Below are 23,675 nucleotides of genomic sequence, written 5' to 3' on the forward strand. Positions count from 1 at the left end.
TTGCGGGTCTCATCTCGGGGATAGTGAACTACGAGGCTATACCTATCCGCATCTATCATAGGCCCAAGAGCCAGCCCTTGCCCTCACGTAACAGGCGGAGACTCGCTGAGGCGAGTTGCACTTCTAATTGGGCGTGAGGTCTTGTCAATCTCTAAGTTTTTCCAATCAGAAGTCCGGCCCATCCAGCCTTCCGCTCCCCATTGGCCTGTGTGGAGGAAGAGGGGTGGGTAAGCCGAAGTCGCTGTGCTCAGTGCGCAGGCGCGAAAAAACTGGCAGGGGCCTGAGCCGGGGGCTGGCCTGAAGACGCGTCGTTGGGTTTTGGAGGCCGTGAAAGAGCCGTTTGAGTTTGCCTGCGGGTGGAGAACGTTTGTCAGGGGCCCGGCCAAGAAAGAGGCCCGCCTGTTACGATGGTGTCCATGACTTTTAAACGGAGCCGCAGTGACCGGTTCTACAGCACCCGGTGCTGCGGCTGTTGCCATGTCCGTACTGGGACAATCATCCTGGGGACCTGGTACATGGTAAGGCGGGCGGGCGTGGCGCGCATGTCTGGGGGGCCTGGGGAGCGGGGCCTGGTGCGGAGGGGGTGGGACTGGAAACGGGGTGTTGGGTGGGGCGGGGACTTGGAGGGACGCAGCTTTTTAGGGCGCGCCAACTCAGCATGAAATCCAGGGACTTTGGGAAATTAACCTTGTGCAGGAATCGGAGTGGGGGGCGGGGGGCGGTGGTAAGCATGGGGAGATTGTTCTTTGGCAAGAATCTGAGGAGAAAAGCGGGCTTGAGAGAGTAGAGGCGTTGCAGGCGAAGGGACGAGGATGCTAGGATTTGGTGGGAATTCCTCTGTTTTGGCTCTTGTTGTATTTCTGCGATCTGAAAGGCAGCCCCTCCTTTGCTACTATCCAGTGCTCCCTGGAATTTTTTCCCCTAATGAAATAATTAGGAGCGGACCTTGATAAATGCAGCCTAGTTTCGACATTGGTCTTCCCGTTGGGAAAGCGAAAGATCCAGCGGTAACCCCGTTGTCCGTGTTTTTTGGACTTTGTTTTGTTTTGTTTCAGCGCCTCTCTTGCGTCTCCAGAATCGCTTGGGGGCGATAGCTTATGCCTGAGTGGACGCCTGACCAGCTTTTGTCCTGGTGCAGCCTCCTCCCTGCGCAGTAGATGCTTTTCGTAGCCGATCCGCTGTTTTTACAGACCTTTATTGAGAGCCCTCTCCATCTTGGCCACCTATGCTGATATTTCCTGGGTTCCAAGATACGTGTGATTTTGCCCTAACCAAGTTGACACTGTTGTTGCCTGGTGATTCACTAGTAATACGTTTGTGATTTTTCTTTTTTAATTCACCATTTATAGTATCCATGCACGTTAAACCTAACCTCTCCGTGACTTCCAAATATGGGATTCAGTTTAGGTAGTTTTAGGTTATTATGACTTGTCCGAGACTGTGACAAACTTCCTACATGGTCGACTTGGCCACTTTCTTTAATGACTTTGTGAATGTGGTTGTGTGGGTGACGTTGGTGATACTGTGCAGTTTTTGATACTTAACTGTAAAAGAGGAGAAGAGTTATCCCAGACACAATCTGTTTTCTCTGCACTTGCTGCTTCTCCCCACTCATTGTCTTGAAATCATTAGTAAGCATTTGGAAAAACGCCAGATGAGAATCATCTTAAATGAGGCAGATACTGTTTCATGGCCCACCTCCGGAGGACCACCTGACTCCACTTGACTCCTACCTGCCCTGTTGTTTTTTACCGTCTTGTTTCTGATGTACGTTTAAAAAACAACACGAATGTGTAGGTTTGCTTGTGCTGAGTTTATGTTCATGTTTCCTATACTTTTATATTCAGAAATACCGCTTTATTGATAGAACTATATCACATTTTCTCTCAGAGACTCTTTCGTTCTGTATTTTAACTGATTTGGAATACTAAACGATACTAAACAACTTTAACTGAATATAGTTAATGACCATCAGCTGCATTATGTTTCCAACTTCCTTTTATATCGTCTCCATTTTGCTGAGGGGCTGGGTCTAATTTCTTTTGTTTGTCCTTAGCTCTGCCTTCTATTTCCCTAAATGAATAATTCATACCTTGAGGATCCTCAAGCCTCTTACTCAATTCCGTCTTCCTCGCCCCCAGAAGATGACTTTCTTTCCTATTTAACTAAGAGAATCCATCGGCCTGGCTCTCTCGCCTGCAGTCTTAGTCTTCCTGTTTCTTGTCAGATCCTTCCCTCCACTCACAGAAAAAAGGATTCCTAACTCCTCAAGAAGAGAATACCACCATTTCTATTTCAACCATCCGAATGTAATTGGCTGTATTTCTTTTCAGTTTTTTCTCAGGCAGATGTTTTGATGCTGTGGGTTCAGCTGGAAAATGAATAGAATAGCAGGATAAAGTGGGAACTACAAACAGGAAACTCAAAATGCAGAGAGAAAAACTTCAGTAGGGGCGTTTATTCTTTCAAAGTAAGGAGTGAGGAGTTTACATCTGTTCTCTACTGTAAGCCCTTGTTATGAGAAGGGTTCACATATCTCTGAAGACCATGCTTTAGTTTCACAATTTTAAAAAGATGCCATAGCTGTTCTTTGCATAGACTTCTCAGATTAGTGTAAAACATTTTATTGTAAACTACTTAAATCATTTAACCTGTCTTAAATTGGTTAAGAGATTTACTGACACCTGCAGTGTAAAAGGCTTTGGTGGACATATAAAAGGAATAAATGACAGGGGCCAGTGTCATTTGCCTTTTGTTTTCCTATTACCTGCCAAGCGCTAGACTCTCAAATGTTTCTTGTCTAACACAGCATCTGCCCTTAAGATGTTTATGGTATCACAAAAAACTTGAAGCACAGATATGAAAAACGTATGGTACAGTGATGAGGAAAAGGGCAACATGATCAGTAATATCAGATTCTAATCAGAATAAGTACTGGACAAAGGCCATTAGTTTTGTTTATTATAGTTTTGTTGATGACTTTCAAAAGTGTAGCTTCAATACCATAGCAATGTAGAGTCTCTGCCAACTTGGGGAGACATGTAACACTTATGATACAAGACCACTTCGGCCAAAATGTAGTATAATACTTCGAAGCAAAGAGGGCCTGTCCAAGTAGTGCATTTTGTTCTCAGAAGCTACTTTACTAAGAGAAACAATATGGGGATGACTGAGTATTAAATGTCACTTCTCTCCCTACCTACCTTGTCGAGGTACTCTCTTCCTTGATTCCTGGTGAGGCAATAATTCGCAGTCTGCATGGGAGAATATTCATGTTTCTTTTTACATTACCTGGGCTGGACTTCTGAGATGCTGATTCCCCCTGTGTCATTTGGAACTTGGGGGTGCCCCTCTCCCTCGCTCTGAGTGACTGTATCTGATAACAGTCTCATTGCTTTCTAGCCACGGCTTCTACTGGTCTAGTGTTAAAGTATTGTAACACTATATACTAAAGTATTCATTGTATGGAAAATAGGGCTGTGGGACACAGAGAAAGCCAGAACGAGGGAGGTACCAGCCCTGAAGTGTTAGCCTTTGGCATTTTAGATAGAAAAGAAGTGTACCTGGTGAAGTAACAGGAAATTTCAGAATAAGCTCATGTTTAAATTCTGGCATTCCTGAAATTGTTTTCTCTATCATTTATTGAAGAATTTGAAGCCAGTTGATTTTAAACAAGTTTCTTATGAGGTATACGCTCAAATGTTTATTGAATAATTGAAAATGGACTTGAAAGTGTGCTGTAGTAGATACACTTTGTGGTTAATGGTGTGTACTACAAGACTACATTTTGAGCATTTGTAATAATTTTATCTCTTAGACTTAATATATGGCTAATTTTTCATGAATGTCTCAACCATAAGCAGTTTGAAGTTCTGTGTTTGGGAGAGAAGTAAAAACAGATTTCCTTAAGTTCTATTCCTTTCCAGCCCTCACCTCTGACCTCAAGTAAGCATAGCTTGTTTATATTTCAGTTAGTTTCCTTCTTTAAAAAAAGGAAGTTTTGTGCCTCCACCTTTGCGTATGCTATTCCTTCTCCCTGAAATGTTGCTGTCCTCCCAAGTCACTTTCTAAAAATTTTGTTAAGGAAATTTTCATACATGCAAAAGTAGTGAAATAGTACGAAAACCTCCCATTTATTCATCACCCAACTTCAACCATTAACCACATTTTGCCAAGTCCAGATAATTTAATGGTTAGCTCACATGTTTTCATGGTAAAGCTTTTTTTTTTTTTTTTTTTTTGAGATGGAGTCTTGCTCTGTTGCCAAGCTAGAGTGCAGTGGTGCAATCTCGGCTCACTGCAACCTCCGCCTCCCGGGTTCAAGCGATTCCCCTGCCCCAGCCTCCCAAATAGCTGGGACTACAGGCACCCACCACCATGCCTGACTAATTTTTAGTATTTTAGTATAGACGGAGTTTCGCCATATTGTCCAGGATGGCCTCGATCTCCTGACCTCGTGATCCACCTGCTTCGGCCTCCCAAAGTGCTGGGATTACAGGCGTGAGCTACCGTGCCCAGCCAAGCTTTCTTTACTTCCTAGCCAGAGGGATCTGTTTTTCCCACGGTGCACCTGCAAAAGTTTCTAGATACTTCTTGTATGTACTTATTAAATAGTACTCAGTACACATTGGTAGGATTGTCCTTTTCTCTTATTTTTCTCTCTACAGCAAGATGTTCTCCTGGAGGGAAGAGGGTGATGTCTTACTTTATAAGGGCAGTGGCTCACGCCTGTAATGCCAGCATTTTGGGAGGCCAAGGCAGGTGAATTGCCCAGGAGTTCGAGACCAGCGTGAGCAACATGATGAAACCCCCTCTCTACCAAACAAAACAAAAATATATATAATACATATATATAATACAAAATATATATGTGTGTGTATGTGTATATATGTATGTGTGTATGTGTATGTATAGATACACACATAGTAGTCCCAGCTACTGGGGAGGCTGAAGTGGGAGGATCACTTGAGCCGGAGAGGCAGAGTTTGCAGTGATCCTAGATCAAACTAACTGCTCTCCATCCTGGGTGACAGAATGAGACCCTGTCTCAAAATAAAATGTGTGTGGTGGCTAACTTATTAATTAAAACATTTGAGGTGTTCATTACACATTTGTTGAATGAACTGTCTCCTCCAAAAAATATTATGAATACTCAGTTGTATCTGCATGTAACAGTAAACAGCAAAAAAACTTTTTTTTTTTTTTAATTATACTTTTAAGTTCTAGGGTACATGTGCACAACGTGCAGGTTTGTTACATAGGTATACATGTACCATGTTGGTTTGCTGCACCCATCAGCTCGTCATTTACATTAGTTATTTCTGCTAATGCTATCCCTCCCCCTCCCTCCCACCCTGTACAGGCACCCGTGTGGGTGTGTGATGTTCCCCACCCTGTATCCAAGTGTTCTCATTTTTCAGTTCCCACCTGTGAGTGAGAACATGCGGTGTTTGGTTTTCTGTCCTTGTGATAGTTTGCTGAGAATGATGGTTTCCAGCTTCATCCATGTCCCTGCGAAGGACATGAACTTATCCTTTTTTATGGCTAAAAAAGGTTTTAAAGATAGTCACTTTTGATCTTTATCAGATAACAGACTTTGCTTAGTTCTGTAGATTGACCCTCCTGTGGGTGCTTTCTCTGCATGGGAAGCCCTTATCTGGATGCCTTCTTAAACCAGACGCACTGTTTTAATTATTATCTCAGTAGATACTGGCTCTGGGCAAATTACTGTGGGAAAACTGAAAAATGATTTTTTTTAAAGTCTCCAAAGAATCTTCTGGAATAGGTGTGGCAGTGAAAGAAGAAAACAAAGAATTCCTCTCTCTAGACCCTGTGCTTCCATGGATCTGATACAGTTATTTTGTTAACAAGTCAAATCTAACAGATTTCTTGTTTTACACACTTATGTAAGATGTACAGGAAGCTTTCAAAAAAATGCATACCACCTGGTTTGACTGGTTAAATTCACAGTACTGTTAACACATTAAGTGGTGAATCCACAGCCCATGCTGCTAAAATATTGCTGTATTCTATACCTCTCCATATTGCCAGGTTTAGAAGTTAATTTAATCTCTCTTTTTTTTTATTTTTTATTTTTTAATGGGGTTTTGCTATGTTGCCTGTGCTGGTGTGCAGTGGCACGGTTATAGCACACTGCAATCTTGAACTGGGCTCAAGCGATCCTCCCACCTCAGGCACCTGACCAGCTGGGACTGCAGGCACACACCACTGTCCCCACCTTAATCATTCTTTTTAAATTACATTTTTATTAACTTTCTTTTCTGAATACAGTGAAAGGAAATGAATCAGGAATAAATTTTTGTAATAGTTAGTACATAGTTGGATATTTTCAGAGAAATTTTATATTGTAAGACTACAGTTAATTTTATGTATTTTTTAAAAAGCTAAACATGTAATTTAGAAATATCAACTTTAATCAGAGGTAAGTTACCAGGGCTTATATAGGAGCACAAGGTTCATTGGTGAATATCTTTAAGATCAAAGGATGCCAGGAGCAGTGGCTCATGCCTGTCATCCTAGCACTTTGGGAGGCCAGTGCATTAGGATCACTTGGGGCCAGGAGTTCGAGACCAGACTGGACAACATAGTGAGACTCCGTCTCTACAAAAAAATTTTTTTTTAAGTCACAAGGATGGGTTTTCCAGTGTAATACTTTAAGATTTAAGTTGGGGTTCTAATGAAATGACGTGATCTAATGGAATGTAACTAACTCAAAGAAGTTTGAAAAAGACTTTTTGAAGTAGCTCTGAAATTTATTTCACCATTTCTTGGTCCTTTTGATTAGCCCTGTGATTTTTTTTTTTTAATATTCAGTCGTATGACCCACAGTGAAATGAAACTTGAAGTGTCTCTAGTACTAAAAGAAGATAATAGTGGATGAGTGTGTGACTTATCCATGGAAGAGAAGAAAAGAGAAGAGTTTTTTTGTTTTTTAAGAGACAGTCTTGCTATTGTTGCCCAGGCTGGTTTCCAGAGCTCAGGCGATCCTTCCCACCTCAGCCTCCCAAGTAGCTGGGACTATAGGTGTGAGATTTTTAGAAATCCTTCATGTGATAAAAATATTTAAGAAGGGAAAATAGAACTCCTAAATATTTTTTGACATGTCATTCCCTTCATTTAGTAATTGAGTTTGCATGCTTTTCTTGACAAAGGAATTTCTGTACTGCAGAGAGCTTTTTCACTGTGACTATACTGTGTTTAGCAAAGAAGAGTTTGCCTAATTGATTTCAAACTGATTTCCGTACACAGAACGTACAGCGTTTTAGTAGATATATCTGATTGTTCAGTAATTAATTCACCTAGTTGTATTAGCTCATACTCATATACCACACACACTGGCCAAAACCCATTGCAGCAAATGTGGGCAACAAAAAAAATCAGCCTTCAGGTGGGGAGAGCCAGCTTGCAAAAGTGATTGTTCCTGGTAAGTCCTCTCAAGAACTGAAAGATAACCTGCCTTGCCTCTGAACAATGCAAGGAAAGAGGCATGCTGCTGAACAGAGAGAGTAAAGTCTAAACATTGTATAGCTTTAGATAATGGTTTCTTTGGGAAACACCTTAAAACAGGAGTTACTGGGGAATGGTTATTAATAATCATGTAGTGCTGAGAAGGAGATGTCTTAAAAAACAGACTTGTATCCTGATTCTCCCATCTGTCAGCTCAGCAAGCTTAACACAAGTTATATAGCTTTACTGAATCTTAGTTTCCCCATCTACACATGGGCTTTAGTAATACTTACTTCATGGGTTGTTGTGAGGAATAAGTGAAGTAATATACGTAAATACACATGTCATAGAGTATATTCTCAATAAATATTGGTTGATTCCAAATTTGATATTGTGGCATTGTTTAGATCACCTACCCTAAAGATAAAACTTGATCTGCTTATCTAGCGGATGTTAGTGAAATGACTTCAGCTGATAAAAGGAAAATGCATTTCCTGTGTATTTATCATTCAAGGTGAAACAGGAGAGAAGTATATAATAGTTTGTTTAAAATACTCTTGATAGCTGGCCGACACAGTGGCTCACACTGTAATCCCAGCACTTTGGGAGGCCGAGGCTGGTGGATCACTTGAGGTCAGGAGTTTGAGACTAGCCTGGCCAACATGGTGAAACCCCACCTCTACTAAAAATACAAAAATTAGCCAGGCTTGATGGCGCGTGCCTGTAGTCCCAGCTACTCAGGAGGCTGAGGTGTGAGAATCGCTTGAACCCAAGAGATGGAAGCTGCAGTGAGCTGAGATTGCACCACTGCACTCCAGCCTGGGCGACAGAGTGAGGCTCAGTCTCAAAAAAAAAAAAAAAAAAAGTCCCAGCTACTTGGGAGGCTGAGGTAGGAGAATCACTTGAACCCAGGAGGTAGAGGCTGCAGTGAACCGAGATCACGCCACTGCGCTCCAGCCTGGGCGACAGCGAGACTCCATCTCAAAAACGAACTAAATAAAAATAAAATACTACTGATAGGAACTTAATAGCCCTTGAAAATTCCAGATGTTCACATTTTCACAAAGGGAAGGGAGGGCAAATTCTGTGAACTTCACTATGTTAGGTAAGGAACCTAATTCCAATCCTACATGAGATTTCTATCTTGAGTCATTAACAGTACTCTTTCCGAGTACTTAAATGCAGTGAAGCCTCCTGGGATACTGCAGGGATTGGCCAACAACTATAGGCACAACTCATTTCCTTTTGAAATGGATTTACAGCCCTGGGAGACTAGGAAGATTCATCAGATATGATGGAATTTCAGCAGGATGTTCCTCTGAATAGCTAAACAATTTTATTCAGAAGTTGCTGGTTAATGGGAAGGGGCAGCCTCTAGCAGCTTTGTCCTCAGCCCTGTTGTCTTTTGTTAGTGACTTAGAGATACTGATTACATGCTGATCCTAAATTCAGGAAGTCGAGACAGGCAGTAAATCTAGTGTGTCAGAATCTACATCCAGAAAATCTTCATAGGCAAGAATGTAGTAAGATGAAACTCAATTACAGGTATATTAAGGCCTATGCTTAAGCCTCTGAATCCAACTGTACAGGTACAGGTGGTAGCTTAGCACAATCGTGTGAAAAAGAACTTGGTGTTTTAGGGAGTGATATTCATGTGATATTCAGAAAATTTATAAAGCCAGTGCAGGCTGGGTGTGGTGGCTCATGCCTGTAATCCTAGCATGTTGGGAGGCTAAAGCAGGAGGATCACTTGAGGCCAAGAGTTCAAGACTAGCCTAGGCAATATGGTGAGACCTTGTTTCTAGCAAAAACAAAAAACCTCAGTACAACTTCAGGTTGCATTAATTGAAATTTGTTAGCCAGCGTATGAGAACTGAGATCTCTTTGTGTTCTGACCAGGCTGACCTTACCTCATTTTAATATATGTCCATCAAACTGGAGCATATGTAAAGAGGAAGACAAAAGGGAAATAGGTAGCTAGGAAACATGCTAGTCAGAGGAATGGCTTAAAGATCTGAATGTCTGTTCTAGAAAACACAGTATTTGGAGGCTGTTTTCAGGTATTGGAGCACTTATTTAGAAGGGAGAGCACGTTATCTCAAAAAGTAGATTTAAGGCCGGGTGTGGTGGCTCATGCCTGTAATACCAGCACTTTGGGAGGCTGGGGCTGGGCGTATCACTTGAGGTCAGAAATTAGAGACCAGCCTGGCCAACGTAGTGAAACCCTGTCTCTACTAAAAATACAAAAATCACCTGGGTATGGTAGTGGGCACCTGTAATCCCAGCTACTGGGTGGCTGAGGTGGGAGGATCACATGAGCCTAGGAAGGGAAGGCTTCGGTGAGCTGAGATTGTACCACTGCACTCCAGCCTGGACAACAGAGTGAGACTCCATATCACCAAAAAAAAAAAAAAAGAATTAAGACCAGTAGATGAGTTAAGTGACTTTCAGAATGTTGGTAAGTCTCTTAAGCATTTGAGTCTAGCTCAAGAAGAAATAGTGAGTTGTCTGTCACCAGATGAGAGATGCTGTGTAGGAGTTTTGGGCATCTGATGAATAAATATAACAGATGAATAGTAACTTCTTCAAACCCAGAAATTCTGAGATTGGTATATGAATAAATAGGTAGCTTTGAACATGAACCATTTGTAATGATTCTTTAGTTTTAATTTTTGTGTAATTTTATTCTAGTGTATTGGTTATACATCTTATCTCTGAAATGGTTAATATTATTTATACTTTATAAAATATTTATTTTTAAGTTAGTCTCATAGTGGTAATTGTGTATTGTTTTATCTCACAGCTAGTCTCCCACTGTTTCATATCTGTGTTACTTCAAGTAAGACAATCTTAAATATGAGAGATTGTGCTGAGATTGTGCTAAGTTTGTGTCATAATGGTAATTAATGTAACTGATAGAATGTTACCTTTTCCAGGTAGTAAACCTATTGATGGCAATTTTGCTGACTGTGGAAGTGACTCATCCAAACTCCATGCCAGCTGTCAACATTCAGTATGAAGTCATCGGTAATTACTATTCATCTGAGAGAATGGCTGGTATGTGTTTAATTGAAAAAAAAAAAAAAAAACTCCCCTGCTAATTTTTATATACAGTCATGTGTTGTTTAATGATGGGGACACATTCTGAGAAATGTCACTGGGTGATATTGTTGTGTGAACGTCATAGGGTGTACTTACACAACCTAGATAGCATAGCCTACTGTACACCTAGGCTATGTGGTAGAAGCTCCTAGGCTAAAACCTGTGCAGCAGGTTACTGTACTGAATACTGTAGGCAGTTGTCATACAGTGGCAAATAAGTGTGTATCTAAAGATAGAAAAACATAGTAATACTGTAAATACACTATTACAGTGTTACGGAACCATCATCATACAGTCCATTGTGGACCAAAATGTTATTTGGCACATGTCTCTCTCTCCACACACACACTAGTTATTTAGAAGATTGATGAGATTATGCTTAAGTTACATTTCAGAAAGTTAAAATGGTTATATAATAAGGGTAACAAGTTAAATTATATTTAAGTCATTCTTGCTGACAAGAATTTTGATGGGTTTTTCAGAGATGCTCAGTGAGGATTACAATAGAGCATTTCTAGCCAGAAGCTGTAATGGACTATTAGGTTTTTGAGAAATGTGTAAAATGTACCTTGAAATCAAAATATGCAGGCTTCATAAGACTTTTTTAAAATGTAGCTACTAATAGAAAGGAGAAGAAAGCTCTATGATTAGAATATATGTGTCCCTCCAAAATTCATATGTTGGAGCTTAACTTCCGAGGTGATGATACTAAGAGGTAGGACCCTTGGGTGGTCATTAGGCCATGAGGGCTCTACCCTCATGAATGGGATAAATGCCCTTCTTTTTTTTGAGACAGAGTTTTGCTCTTGTTGCCCAGGCTGGAGTGCAGTGGTGCGATCTTGGCTCACTGCAACCTCTGCCTCCCGGGTTCAAGCGATTCTCCTGCCTCAGCCTCCCGAGTAGCTGGGATTACAGGCACGTGTCACCACATCCAGCTAATTTTTTGTATTTTTAGTAGTTTCTCCATGTTGGTCAGGTTGGTCTAGAACTCCCAGCCTCAGGTGATCCACCCGCCTCAGCCTCCCAGAGTGCTGGGATTACAGGCGTAAGCCACTGTGCCTGGCCAGTGCCCTTCATTTTAAAAATCACATATTACTTATTTGTTTAAAAAAATTTTTTAGAGAAAAGTTCTTACTTTGTTGCCCCAACTGGAGTGCAGTGATGCAGTAATAGCTCACTGTAACCCAGAATTCCTGAGCTCAAGTGATCCTACCACCTCACTGCCTGAGTAGCTAAATTTTTGTGGAGATGGGTTCTCCCTGTCTTTTACCGGGCTGGTGTTGAACTCCCGGCTTCAAGTGACCCTCCCACCTCAGCCTCCCAAAGTGCTGAGATTATAGGCATGAGCCACTGTGCCCAGCCCATAGCAGACTCTTGAAAGCCGATTATTTGAATTACAAATTTTGCTTTCAAATTTGGTAAGACCTGTTTAATTTCATATATTTTTTTTTTTACCTGAATTCTTCTGAGTGAAAGTTTGCATGTCGTAGCGGGGAAGTCCTTTAAATTCTTAACATTTATCCTGTATCTTCTAAGAAAAAAGTAAAGAGGACTATTCCTAGTTTAGTGCCAAATACTGATGATTGCCCAGTGATAAGATTATATATAAATGCTGGGCATATGGCTCACGCCTGTAATCCCATCACTTTGGGAGGCCGAGGCAGGTGAATCACTTGAGGACAGGAGTTTGAGACCAGCCTGGCTAACATGGTGAAACCCCATCTCTATTAAAAATATAAAAATTAGCTGGGTGTGTGGCGCAGGCCTGCAATCCCAGCTACTCTGGAGGCTGAGGCAAGAGAATAGCTTGAACCCCAGGGGTAGAGGTTGCAGTGAGCCGAGATTGTGCCACTGCACTCCAGCCTGGGTGACAGAGTGAGACTGTCTCAAAGGAAAAAAAAAAAAAAAAGGTTATATATACATTTACCCAATAGGGAATATTCAGCAGTTGTTCTAGTCATTCATCATTATTAGTGCCCTCAGTTTTTTTTTTTAATTTTTAAAACATCTTTTGTACATATAGGGTCTTGCTATATTATATTGCCCAGGCTGGTCTTGAATTCCTGGCCTCAAGTGATTTTCCCACTTTAGCCTCCCAGAGTACTGAGATTACAGGTGTGGGTTGCCATGCCCATCCCCCCCAGTTTCTTAATCTCTGCCCAGACGGATCACCTGAGGTCAGGAGTTTATACCAGCCTGGCCAACATGGTGAAACCTCGTCTCTACTAGAAATGCAAAAGTTAGCTGAATGTGGTGGTGCTTGCCTGTAACTCCAGCTACTCGGGAGGCTGAGGCAAGAGAATTGCATGAACCTGAGAGGCAGAGGTTGCAGTGAGCCGAGATCGCACCACTGCACTCCAGCCTGGACGATAGAGTGAGACTCTGTCTCAAAAAAAACAAAACAAAACAAAACAAAAAAACTGTCCAGAGTCACAGAATGAACTACAGATTTGTGCTGAGAAACTCAGTAAGTCAGTCAGGCACAGTTTAGAATTGCTTGAGATTACTTAGCTGTTTTGTGAAAAAATTAGTGAGCATGGATTAATGGAGAGTTGGAACAAAGAAGAAAGTAGTGTGTGTAACATAGTTACCAGGGTGCAGGAAGCAATGAATTTTAGTGTTTGGGAGGTTGGGTGGGGAAGCGAGGTTAATGGAGAACTTTGAATTTCAGGTAATATTTATCTAGGGCAAGAGGTAATGTAGGTAGCATTCTGAGTTTAATACATCTGTCTTTTAAGCAATTGCCAGCCATTCCTTCCAGCTAAACCCTACTCACCTCATAAGACCCATCTTGTGTCATTTCTTCGTATTTTTTCCTGATGCTTCAGGCGAAGCATATTGTTTCTGCCTCTGTTTTAGCACTTGACACATTGGATTATAATGATGTTTGCACATCTTCAGACTCCTGGGCCCATGAGGGCACAGGGACTTGTTTCTCTAGCAGAGAATGTGGTTCATGTGCCATCCTAAACCCATGTCAGTGAGTTGTTGTAGCGATTTAACAAATAAGTGCTTTGTGTGAGTGTCTCAAGGTTCATTACTTCATGCTGAGTCTTTGACTTTTTTTCTTTTACCCTCTTGGCCTTAGATCTTTTTATAGCCAGTTTTGAAAATATTTAAATTTAATATTTTAAAGCTAGCTTTAAGTGAAGTTTTGTTCTTTTTGTTGTGTAAGTAGCTTAATTAGATTTTTGTTTTTGTTTTCTTAGATAATGCCTGTGTTCTTTTTGCCGTCTCTGTTCTTATGTTTATAATCAGTTCAATGCTGGTTTATGGAGCAATTTCTGTAAGTATACTGTATTTTCAGCTTTCAGAGTTTGATCTTAGGGGAGCTTAGTAATTTCCTATATGTGATACAATGTTGTGGTTGTTATTTTTTTCTCCAGTATCAAGTGGGTTGGCTGATTCCATTCTTCTGTTACCGGCTTTTTGACTTTGTCCTCAGTTGCCTGGTTGCTATTAGTTCTCTCACCTATTTGCCAAGAATCAAAGAATATCTGGATCAATTAGTAAGTGTGTATGCTCATTAAACTTATTTTTTTCATTTTGAGTAAAATGTTTACATTTAAATTCTGAATCAGCCTTTTGATATTATTTTTAACTACTCCACTTGCTTTTAAAAGTGTCTTAAAATAGTTATTTCTGCTCTCTTAGCTACTGTGACAAAACTAGCAAGATGAAAATGGAGTAATTTCTTACCATACATTTGGATAATTCAGTATTAAGAATTCCTAGAAATGGATATTGTGGAACTAGTAGTTCAGCTTTTGTTTTTGAATGTCCAAAGGTACAATAATTTGACTCTGTATGGCACTCTTGAAGTGACTAGCTTTTTGTCTTTACAGACATCTGTAGCAAGTATTCCAGTGCCTATTATGTTTTTAGCCCTTTGCTAGGCACTGTTGGTGAATGGTGTGGATATAAAGATAACTGCCTCATCTTTAGTGAGCAAACCGTAATATTTGGGGAGTCCAGATACATGAAGATGTTACCTGTGATAACAAACGTGAGCTGTCACAGCAGCAGCAAATAAGGAACTTTGATTAATGTCACATGGAGGGGGCAGAGAAAACTCTGGACTGAGTGGACAAGGAGGGCTTCATGGAGGTGGTCAGAAGGAGATACGGGATCCAGGTAGATGAAAATTGGCAGGGTCATCCTCAGTTCATTTCCAAAGTGCTTTCAGAACTTTTCTTCCCACTATCAGATTTCCTGCCTAGCCCATTTTCCACACCACCAAATTCATCATTCATTTATTCAGAAAACATTAGCTGGTTCCTCTTACGTGCAAGGTGCTCTGCTAGGTCATAGTGATGCATCAGTGGAGCTTATTTCCTGGTAAAGGAATTAGGAAGTTGACAGTTACTGATATACCATTGTAGGTTACTATGGGAGTGGATATCACATGGGTACTAAACCTGGGTTGGGAAGTGAGATTTGAATTGTACTCAGGAGTTTGAATGGGAATTAAGATAGAGAAAGTATAGAAGACAATGTTCCAGATAAAAGAGACATTGAGGCAAGAAGCAGCATAGTGAGGGCACTAGAAGCTGGCCATGGTGGCTGGCACACAGAGGAAGGGTGGGAAGGCTGGAGAGAGTGGCCGGGGGCAGGGCCTGTTGGCCTGGTCAGCCACAGTCAGCGGCTTCTGTGTGGCTCTCTGCTCATGTTATCTCTGGTGGAGAAATTTCAAGTGGTGCTTCCCTGCCTTCTGAATAAAACCCTTAGCATAGCATTCTCTCATGAGCTGCCACCTTCTGTGTTTTTCTTTTTGTTTGTAGATGAAGATCAAAAAAACAGCTTTTTCCCCCAAGGAGACAACCTGGCTATGGTTTGGGGAGTGGTGGGTTCTTTTTAATTTTTTTTCTATTTTTTTCAGTCCTCTGGGATTTCTGTTTATGTTGCTTTTTAAATGTAATTATTTAGGCCTTCGTGTTGACATTTCCATTAAAAACAAGCATAACTTTAAAAAATTAAATTAGCTTTATAGAAAAGAACATAAAAATTTATTATTCCTTTTACAGACCCTGGTGTTTTCTCTCCTCTGTTTTGTTCACTTAGTGCCTCAGACTGGAAGGTATTTCCTCTGTTGGCTAGCTTTTAAATCTGAAATAATTCTTTTATAATGCCTTTCTCCCTGAACTTAGCTCATTGCCTTGTACACAGTCAGGGCTGAATAAGTATTTAAGTGAATATAGCTGGTGCTTTTCAGTAGAACAAGAGTAAAACTTATGTCTTGCCTGGCATTGTAACCAGTGGATGTATTTTTTGCCCCTGTCTGATGAGAGTTGAGACAAATGATAGACATTTAGAAAAATAATTTTCCCCTTATAGCGTTAAAATGACCTAGTTTATCTGTAGAACTTACGTAGACCTGAGCATCTCCTGAGTTAATGATGCAAGTGACACAGGGACAGATCTCCAGTGCCATATAGGTGATAGTGTTTTTCCAAAGGTCAGAAAGATGGAAAATAGTGAAAAGTAAACAGAAAATGATCTAAATTTAGACTTTTCGGAGTATTGTGGGTTATCAAACAAATGTACTGTAAGTGATTGTTAGCATGCATTAATGGTGTAAGGCTTAAGAGCACTTTGGATTAAATTCTGCTTATACATTTTTGTTAAAATATCACTTTTGACTTTGGTGCCTTTGTATTCTTCAGATGCTCTTCAGGTTATCAGCAAGTGCTAATGCAATGGCTGACTTGTAAATGTGTGTGTGTTTTTTTAATAGCCTGATTTTCCCTACAAAGATGACCTCCTGGCCTTGGACTCCAGCTGCCTCCTGTTCATTGTTCTGGTGTTCTTTGCCTTATTCATCATTTTTAAGGTACGTTGCTGACTCAATCTTTAGGGGTGACTGAGACTGACACCGTGAATCTAAACCTTTTTGCCACCTATCACCTTTCAAGTCACAGGAGATGGAGGATTTGTGGGGACAGTGTTTATTCTGGCACACTAGCAGATAGCTTCTAGGGAATGTTTTCTGTCTTGTTTCCAAGGAGTGGTTGTAACTGTCAGGATCCTTCTCTAAGTGAAAGGACCTACTGTTTATGTTTTTGAAAGGGGTTCACGATTTGTATTGAAAATCTTTTAAAATTCCCAAGGTTCAGAAACCCAGAATTTCTTCTGCAGCACAGTGGGTTGGCTGACCTGCACTGAAACTCCATCTCTGGTTTCTCTCTGAAATGTTGGCGATGAAACTTGTGACATTTAAATGAGAGCAAGTAGGGAAAGGGCCTGGCCTATGCTGGGTCCACACAGAGGTCAGTTCCCTTATACACTGAGGACGTGTGGGGAAAGCATTCTAAGTCACCGGCATTTTGGAGCAGGTAGTTTGTTGAGTTTCTAGCAGATGTCAACTTTGTTTTTATTCTTCCAGGCTTATCTAATCAACTGTGTTTGGAACTGCTATAAATACATCAACAACCGAAATGTGCCAGAGATTGCTGTGTATCCTGCCTTTGAAGCACCTCCTCAGGTTAGCTACTGTTGGATAGAGTAAAAGGTCGCCAGTCACTATTGACTGTTCCAAGAGAAGAACCTGGAGCTTGACTTTCTCTTTCATGCTGTAACCTGTGGTTTGGGCATGAACCCTGGGTACTTTTATGAACAGCTTAAAATCCACAGGATTCAACATTTTCCACTTGGAATCCTGAGTACATGGGTCGCTTGTCTCATCCAGTTTGGCTGTTAGGTTTATTCATTAGAGGTCCTCATGAGTGTTGTGTTTGTGGGGGAGACAAGGCAGGAAACAACTGTGTTAGGCCCATGTAGCCTGGGGCTTCTAAGGATGGGGAGTCCCGTTGACTGAAACTTGTGTTGTTTTCAAAAAATATCCATATGATCCAAAGGGGGAGCTGACCTGTCTGGGGAGATGAATACAGTGGTTTCATGGGTCTTTTGGGGAAGCCTACCTTTCACAGCTCTCTAATTGCTGCTGTACTACCTTCCCAGGTTTTCAGCATATAAAATATATGTGGCCCATCTAGGGCCAGGCTGTCACACTTGGAGTCACTTAGATTGGAATGCCACTCCTCCACTGCCTAGTTGTGCCTGTTACCCTCAAAGACATGATATGAGTTCATGATCTTCTGACTACAAGCTGATTGTGATGAAAGTCAGGATCCAGGAGCTAGCATCTTATTGGAGGTTTCCTATTGCATGGTTTAACCCAACTCCTCAACACCTAAACTGTAATTGGCACTGGCACTTTATCAGTCACACTAGAACGAAGGCAGAGCAGTGACACCCACTGCCTGCCTGTCTGGGAATCCTTGTCCAGAAGCAGAATTCTCTCTCCTCACCTCCCTCTCCCCACCTCCCTCTCCCCAACCTCCCCTTCGCTCGTAATCTTGGTAAAATTCCAGCTTATTCACGCATCTACTCGGGAACATTTTAGCTAACAGTTTTTTCAGCTCTTTATGGTTTTGTGTAACCCTAATTAGGGCATAAAGTCTGCAAGCTGAATTATCTTAGAAAGAATTTTAAAGGAGAATTAAATCTGATACCGTTTTTTTTTCCTCTCTTTAGTACGTTTTGCCAACCTATGAAATGGCCGTGAAAATGCCTGAAAAAGAGCCACCACCTCCTTACTTACCTGCCTGAAGAAATTCTGCCTTTGACAATAAATCCTATACCAGCTTTTTGTCTTGTTTATTTTACAGAATGCTGCAATTCAGGGCTCTTCAAACTTGTTTGATATAAAATATGTTGTCTTTTGTTTAAGCATTTATTTTCAAACACTAAGGAGCTTTTTCGACATGTATTAAACGTCTTTTTGTTTTTTTGTTAAGTCTTTTACATTTTAATAGTTCTTGAAGACAATCTAGGTTAAGCAAGAGCAAAGTGCCATTGTTTGCCTTTAATTGGGGGTGGGAAGGGAAAGAGGGGGTACTTGCCACATAGTTTCCTTTTTAACTGCACTTTCTTTATATAATAGTTTGCATTTTGTTATTTGCTACCCTGGGTATTTTCAGGAAGACTGACTTAAATATTCAGGGTGAATAAGTAGTTGGGTATAAGATCTGAATTTTTCATCTGCCGAAACAAGAAAATATTTGACATTTTGACTTGACTGTGGAAGATGATGGTTGCATGTTTCTAATTTGTATGTTTCCATCTTTGTGATAAGATGATTTAATAAATCTCTTTAAATACTTAGGGTTGTCATTTTTTTAATCTGTTAACTTTTTTTTAGATAAACCCTTGACATTTTCCATTACAGTGTATTCAGAGTGCCAGGGTTTTTTGTTAACTTTGAGAATACAGTTGGCCGTTCGTATTCATGGGTTCTGTATCCATGAAGTCAATTGACTGGATTGAAAATATTTGGGGGAAAAAATGGATAGTTGGGTCTGTACTGAACCTGTACAGACTTTTTATTCTTGTCATTGTTCTCTAATTACATGGTATTAAATATTATAAGTAATTTAGAGATCATTTTAGAAATATGGGAGGATACGCATGAGTCATATGCAAATACTATACCATTTTATTATAAGGGACTTGAGCAACTGTGGAATTGGCTATCTGGGGGGAGAACCTGGAACCAATCCCCCATAGATACCAAGGGACAACTGTACAATGATACACATTTAATTAGAAATCATTTTCTTAATCCGTTAACTCAAACTATTTAAATTTGTGGTGAAGATATTTCTTGAATCACAGGACAGAAATTAATATGGGTGGTTTGAAAAATGATAGCTGTAACAGTCTTTTTTTTTTATGTCTTATTTTTTTTTCTTTCCAACTTTCTAGGTTCAGAGAGTACATGTGCAGGTTTGTAACATGGGTAAATTGTGTATTGCAGGGGTTTTGTCAATGTTTTGTCATCCAGGTTGTGAGCACAGTACCTGATAGCTAGTTTTTTGATCCTCACCCTCTACTCTTAGGCCCTGGTATCTTTTGCTGCTGCCTTTGTGTCCATGGTGTACTTAATGTTTAACTCCCACTTATAAGTGAGTTTTTGGATTTCTGTACCTGTATATTGCCTAGGATAATAGTCTCCAGCTCCATCCATGCTCCTGCAAAGGACATGATCTTGTTCTTTTTTATGACTGTAGTATTCCATAGTATATATGTACCAGATTTTCATTATCCAGTCCACTGTTGATGGGTATTTAGGTTGATTCCATGCCTTTGCTATTGTGAATAGTGCTGTGATGAACATATGTATGCATGTGTCTTTATGGGAGTATGATTTATATTCCTTTAGGTATATACCTGGTAATAGGATTGCTGGGTTGAATGGTAAAATGTTTTAAGTTTGAGAAATCCCTATGCTGCTTTACACAGTGGTGGGACTAATTTACATTCCCACCAACAGTGTATAAGTGTTCCCTTTTCTCTGCAACCTTGCCAGCATCTGTTTCTTTTTACTTTTTAATCATAGCCATTCTGCCTGGGGTGAGATGCATTTCTCTGTTTATTAGCATTTCTCTAATGATGAGTGATGTTGAACGTTTTTTCATTTACTTATTGACTGTGTATATGTCTTTTGAGAAGTGTCTGTTCATATCCTTTACCAATGTTGGTTTTTTTGTTTTGTTTTTTGTTTTTTGTTTTTTTTTGAGATGGTCTTTCTCTCTGTCACCTAGGCTTGAGTGCAGTGGCACAATCTTGGCTCTCTGCGGCCTCCACCTCCCAGGTTCAAGCGATTCTCCTGCCTTAGCCTCCCTAGTAGCTGGAACTACAGGTGTGCACCACCACGCCCGGCTAATTTTCATATTTTTAGTAGAGATGGGGTTTCACCATGTTAGCCAGGCTGGTCCTGAACTCCTGACCTCAAGTGTTCCACCCTCAGCCTCCCAAATTGCTGAGATTACAGGTGTGAGCCAGTATGCCCCAGCCTCCTCTGCCACTTTAATGTTTTTTTTGTGTGTGTTGTTTTGTTTTTTGCTTAAGTTCCTTATAGATTCTGAAAATTAGACCTTTGCCAGATCCATAGTTTGCAAATATTTTCTTCCATTTTGTAGGTTGTCTAGTTACTCTGTTGATAAGTTTCTTTTGCTGAGCAGAGAAGCTCTTTAGTTTAATTCGGTCCCATTTGTCAATTTTTGTTTTTGTTGCAATTGCTTTTGGTGTCTTCCTCATGAAATCTTTGCCAGGGCCTACATCCAGAATGGTATTTCTTAGGTGTCCTTCTAGGGATTTTTTTTGTTGATTTGTTTTTTTCTTAGTTAGGTTTTACATGTAAGTCTTGATATGGTTTGGATTTGTGTCCCCACCTGAATCTAATGTTGAACTGTAATCCCCAACGTTGGAGGTGGTGCCTGATGGGAGGTGATTGGATCATGGGGGCGGTTTCTCATGTTTTTGTTTTGTTTTGTTTTGAGACGGAGTTTTGCTCTTGTTGCCCAGGCTGTAGTGCAATTGCGTAATCTCGGCTCACTGCAACCTCCGCGTCGCAGGTTCAAGTGATTCTCTTGCCTCAGCCTCCCTAGTAGCTGAGATTACAGGCATGTGCCACAACGCCTGGCTAATTTTGTATTTTTAGTGGAGACGAGGTTTCTCCGTGTTGGTCGGGCTGGTCTCAAACTCCCGATCTTAGGTGATCCGACCGGCTCAGCCTCCCAAAGTGCTGGGATTAGAGGCATGAGCCAGCGTGCCCGGCTATCATGGTTTAACATCATCCTTCTTGCTACTGTTCTCGTGATAGTGAATTATTGCGAGATCTGTGTGTATAGCACCTCCCCCTTCTCTCTCTTGCTCCTGCTCCTGCAATGTAAGATGCCTGGCTTTCCCTTTGCCTTCCGCCATGATTGAACGCTCCCTGATGCCTCCGCAGAAGCTGATGCTGCCATGCTTCCTGTACAGCCTGTGGACTGAGCCAGTTAAACCTCTGTTCTTAAGAAATTACTCAGTCTCAGCTATTTCTTTATAGCAGTGTGAGAACAGACTAATAGAAGTCTTTAATCCATCTTAAGTTATTTTTATATATGGTGAAGGTGTCCAGTTCTATTCTGCATTGGCTAACCAGTTATCCCAGCACCATTTATTGAATAGAGTCCTTTCCCCATTGTTTTTGTCAACTTTATTGAAGATCAGATGGCTGTAGGTTGTGTGGCTTTACTTCTGGGTTCTCTTATTTGGTTCCATTGGTCCGTCTGTTTTTGTACCAGTACCATGCTGTTTTGATTACTGTAGTCTTGTAGTGTAGTTGGAAGTTGGATAGTGTGATGCCTTCAGCTTTGTTCTTTTTGCTTAGGATTGCCTTGGCTATTCGGGCTTTTTTTGGTTCCATATGAATTTTAAAATAGTTTTTTCTAATTTCGTGAAAATGCCATTGGTAGTTTAATAGGAGTAGCATTGAATCTGTAAATTGCTTTGGACAATATGGCCATTTTAACAATATTGATTCGCCGGGCGCGGTGGCTCAAGCCTGTAATCCCAGCACTTTGGGAGGCCGAGAGGGGCGGATCACGAGGTCAGGAGATTGAGACCATCCTGGCTAACCCGGTGAAACCCCGTCTCTACTAAAAAATACAAAAAATTAGCCGGGCAAGGTGGCGGGCGCCTGTAGTCCCAGCTGCTCGGGAGGCTGAGGCAGGAGAATGGCGTGAACCCGGGAGGCAGAGCTTGCAGTGAGCTGAGATCTGGCCACTGCACGCCAGCCTGGGCCGCAGAGGGAGACTCCGTCTCAAAAAAAAAACACAATATTGATTCTTCCTATCTGTGAGCATGGAATGTTTTTCCATTTGTTTATGTCATCTCTGATTTCTGTCAGCAGTGTTTTGTAATTCTCATTATAGAGATCTTTCACCTTCCTGGTTAGCTGTATTTCTAGCTACTTTAAGTCTTTTGTGGCTATTGTGAATGGGATTGCATTCTTGATTTGACTCTCAGCTTGGATGTTATTGTTGTATAGAAATGCTACTGATTTTTGTGTATTGATTTTATATCCTGAGACTGCTGCAGTTTATCATATCTTGGAGCCTTGAGGCAGAGACTATGGGGTTTTCTAAGTTTAGAATCACATTTTCTGTGAAAAGAGATATTTTGACTTCCTCTCTTCCTATTTGGATGCTTTTTATTTTTTTTTTCTCTTGCCTGATTGTTCTCAATAGGACTTACAGTATTGTGTTGAATAGGAGAGGTGAGAGTGGGCATCCTTGTCTTGTTCCAGTTCTCAAGCAGAATGCTTCCAGCTTTTGCCAATTCAGTTTATTGTTGGCTGTGGATTTGTCATAGGTAATTCTTAGTGTTTTGAGGTTGTGTTCTTTTGATGCCTCATAGTTTTTAAGGGTTTTTGCCATGAAGGGATGTTGAATTTTATTGAAAGCATTTTCTGTGTCTATCGAGATGATCATGTGGCTTTGTTTTTAGTTCTATTTATGTGATGAATTACATGTATTGATTTCCATATACTGAATCAACCTTGCATCCCAGGAATAAAGCCCACTTGATCACAGTGGATTGGCTTTTTGATGTGTTGCTGGGTTTTGGTTCATAAAAGGCAGTTCCCCTGCACACACACTCTTGCCTGTTACCCAGTTCCAAAGTTGACTCCTCATTTTCAGGTATCCTTATTTATGTTCATCAGGGATATTGGCCTGAAGTTTTCTTTTTTTGTTGTGTCTCTGCCAGGTTTTGGTATGAGAATGATGCTGGCCTCATAGGATGAGTTAGGGAGGAATTCTCGAGTATTTGGAATAGTTTTTGTAGGATTGGTATCAGCTCTTTGTATGTCTGGTAGAATTTGGCTGTGAATCTGTTTGGGACTTTTTCCAGTTGGTAGGAGTATTATTATTATTACTGATTCAATTTCAGAACTCAGGCTGGACACAGTGGCTCACGCCTATAATCCCAGCACTTTGGGAGGCCAAGGCGGGTGGACTGCTTGAGGCCAGGAGTTGGAGACCGGCCTGGACAATATGGCCAAACCCTGTCTCTACTGAAAATACAAGGTCAATGTGAAAGAAAAAATATAAAAGGCAGCTAGAGAGAAGGGGCAGATCAGCTACATCAGGTTAACAGCAGACCTTTCAGCAGAAACCCTACAAGCCAGAAGAGATTGGGGACCTATATTCAGCATTCTAAAGAAAAATTCCAACCAAGAACTTCATATCCAGCCAAACTAAGCTTCATAATTAAAAAAGAAA

The 23,675-nt window shown here is 40.8% G+C and overlaps 1 protein-coding gene across 1 annotated transcript; it reads left to right on the forward strand.

The window, feature by feature from the left end:
- The first annotated feature begins 255 nt into the window (after positions 1–255).
- On the forward strand, positions 256–18,605 carry LAPTM4A (lysosomal protein transmembrane 4 alpha). Its single transcript, NM_001261172.1, is given in 7 exon segments — positions 256–518; positions 10,404–10,524; positions 13,779–13,855; positions 13,956–14,078; positions 16,304–16,399; positions 16,952–17,050; positions 18,103–18,605. Coding segments are annotated over 7 exon segments (702 nt in total). The 5' UTR covers positions 256–407; the 3' UTR covers positions 18,178–18,605.
- The last annotated feature ends 5,070 nt before the right edge of the window (positions 18,606–23,675 follow it).

The sequence above is a fragment of the Macaca mulatta genome, chromosome 13 (genome assembly GCF_049350105.2).
Source record: "Macaca mulatta isolate MMU2019108-1 chromosome 13, T2T-MMU8v2.0, whole genome shotgun sequence".
Classification (NCBI taxonomy): Eukaryota; Metazoa; Chordata; class Mammalia; order Primates; family Cercopithecidae; genus Macaca; species Macaca mulatta.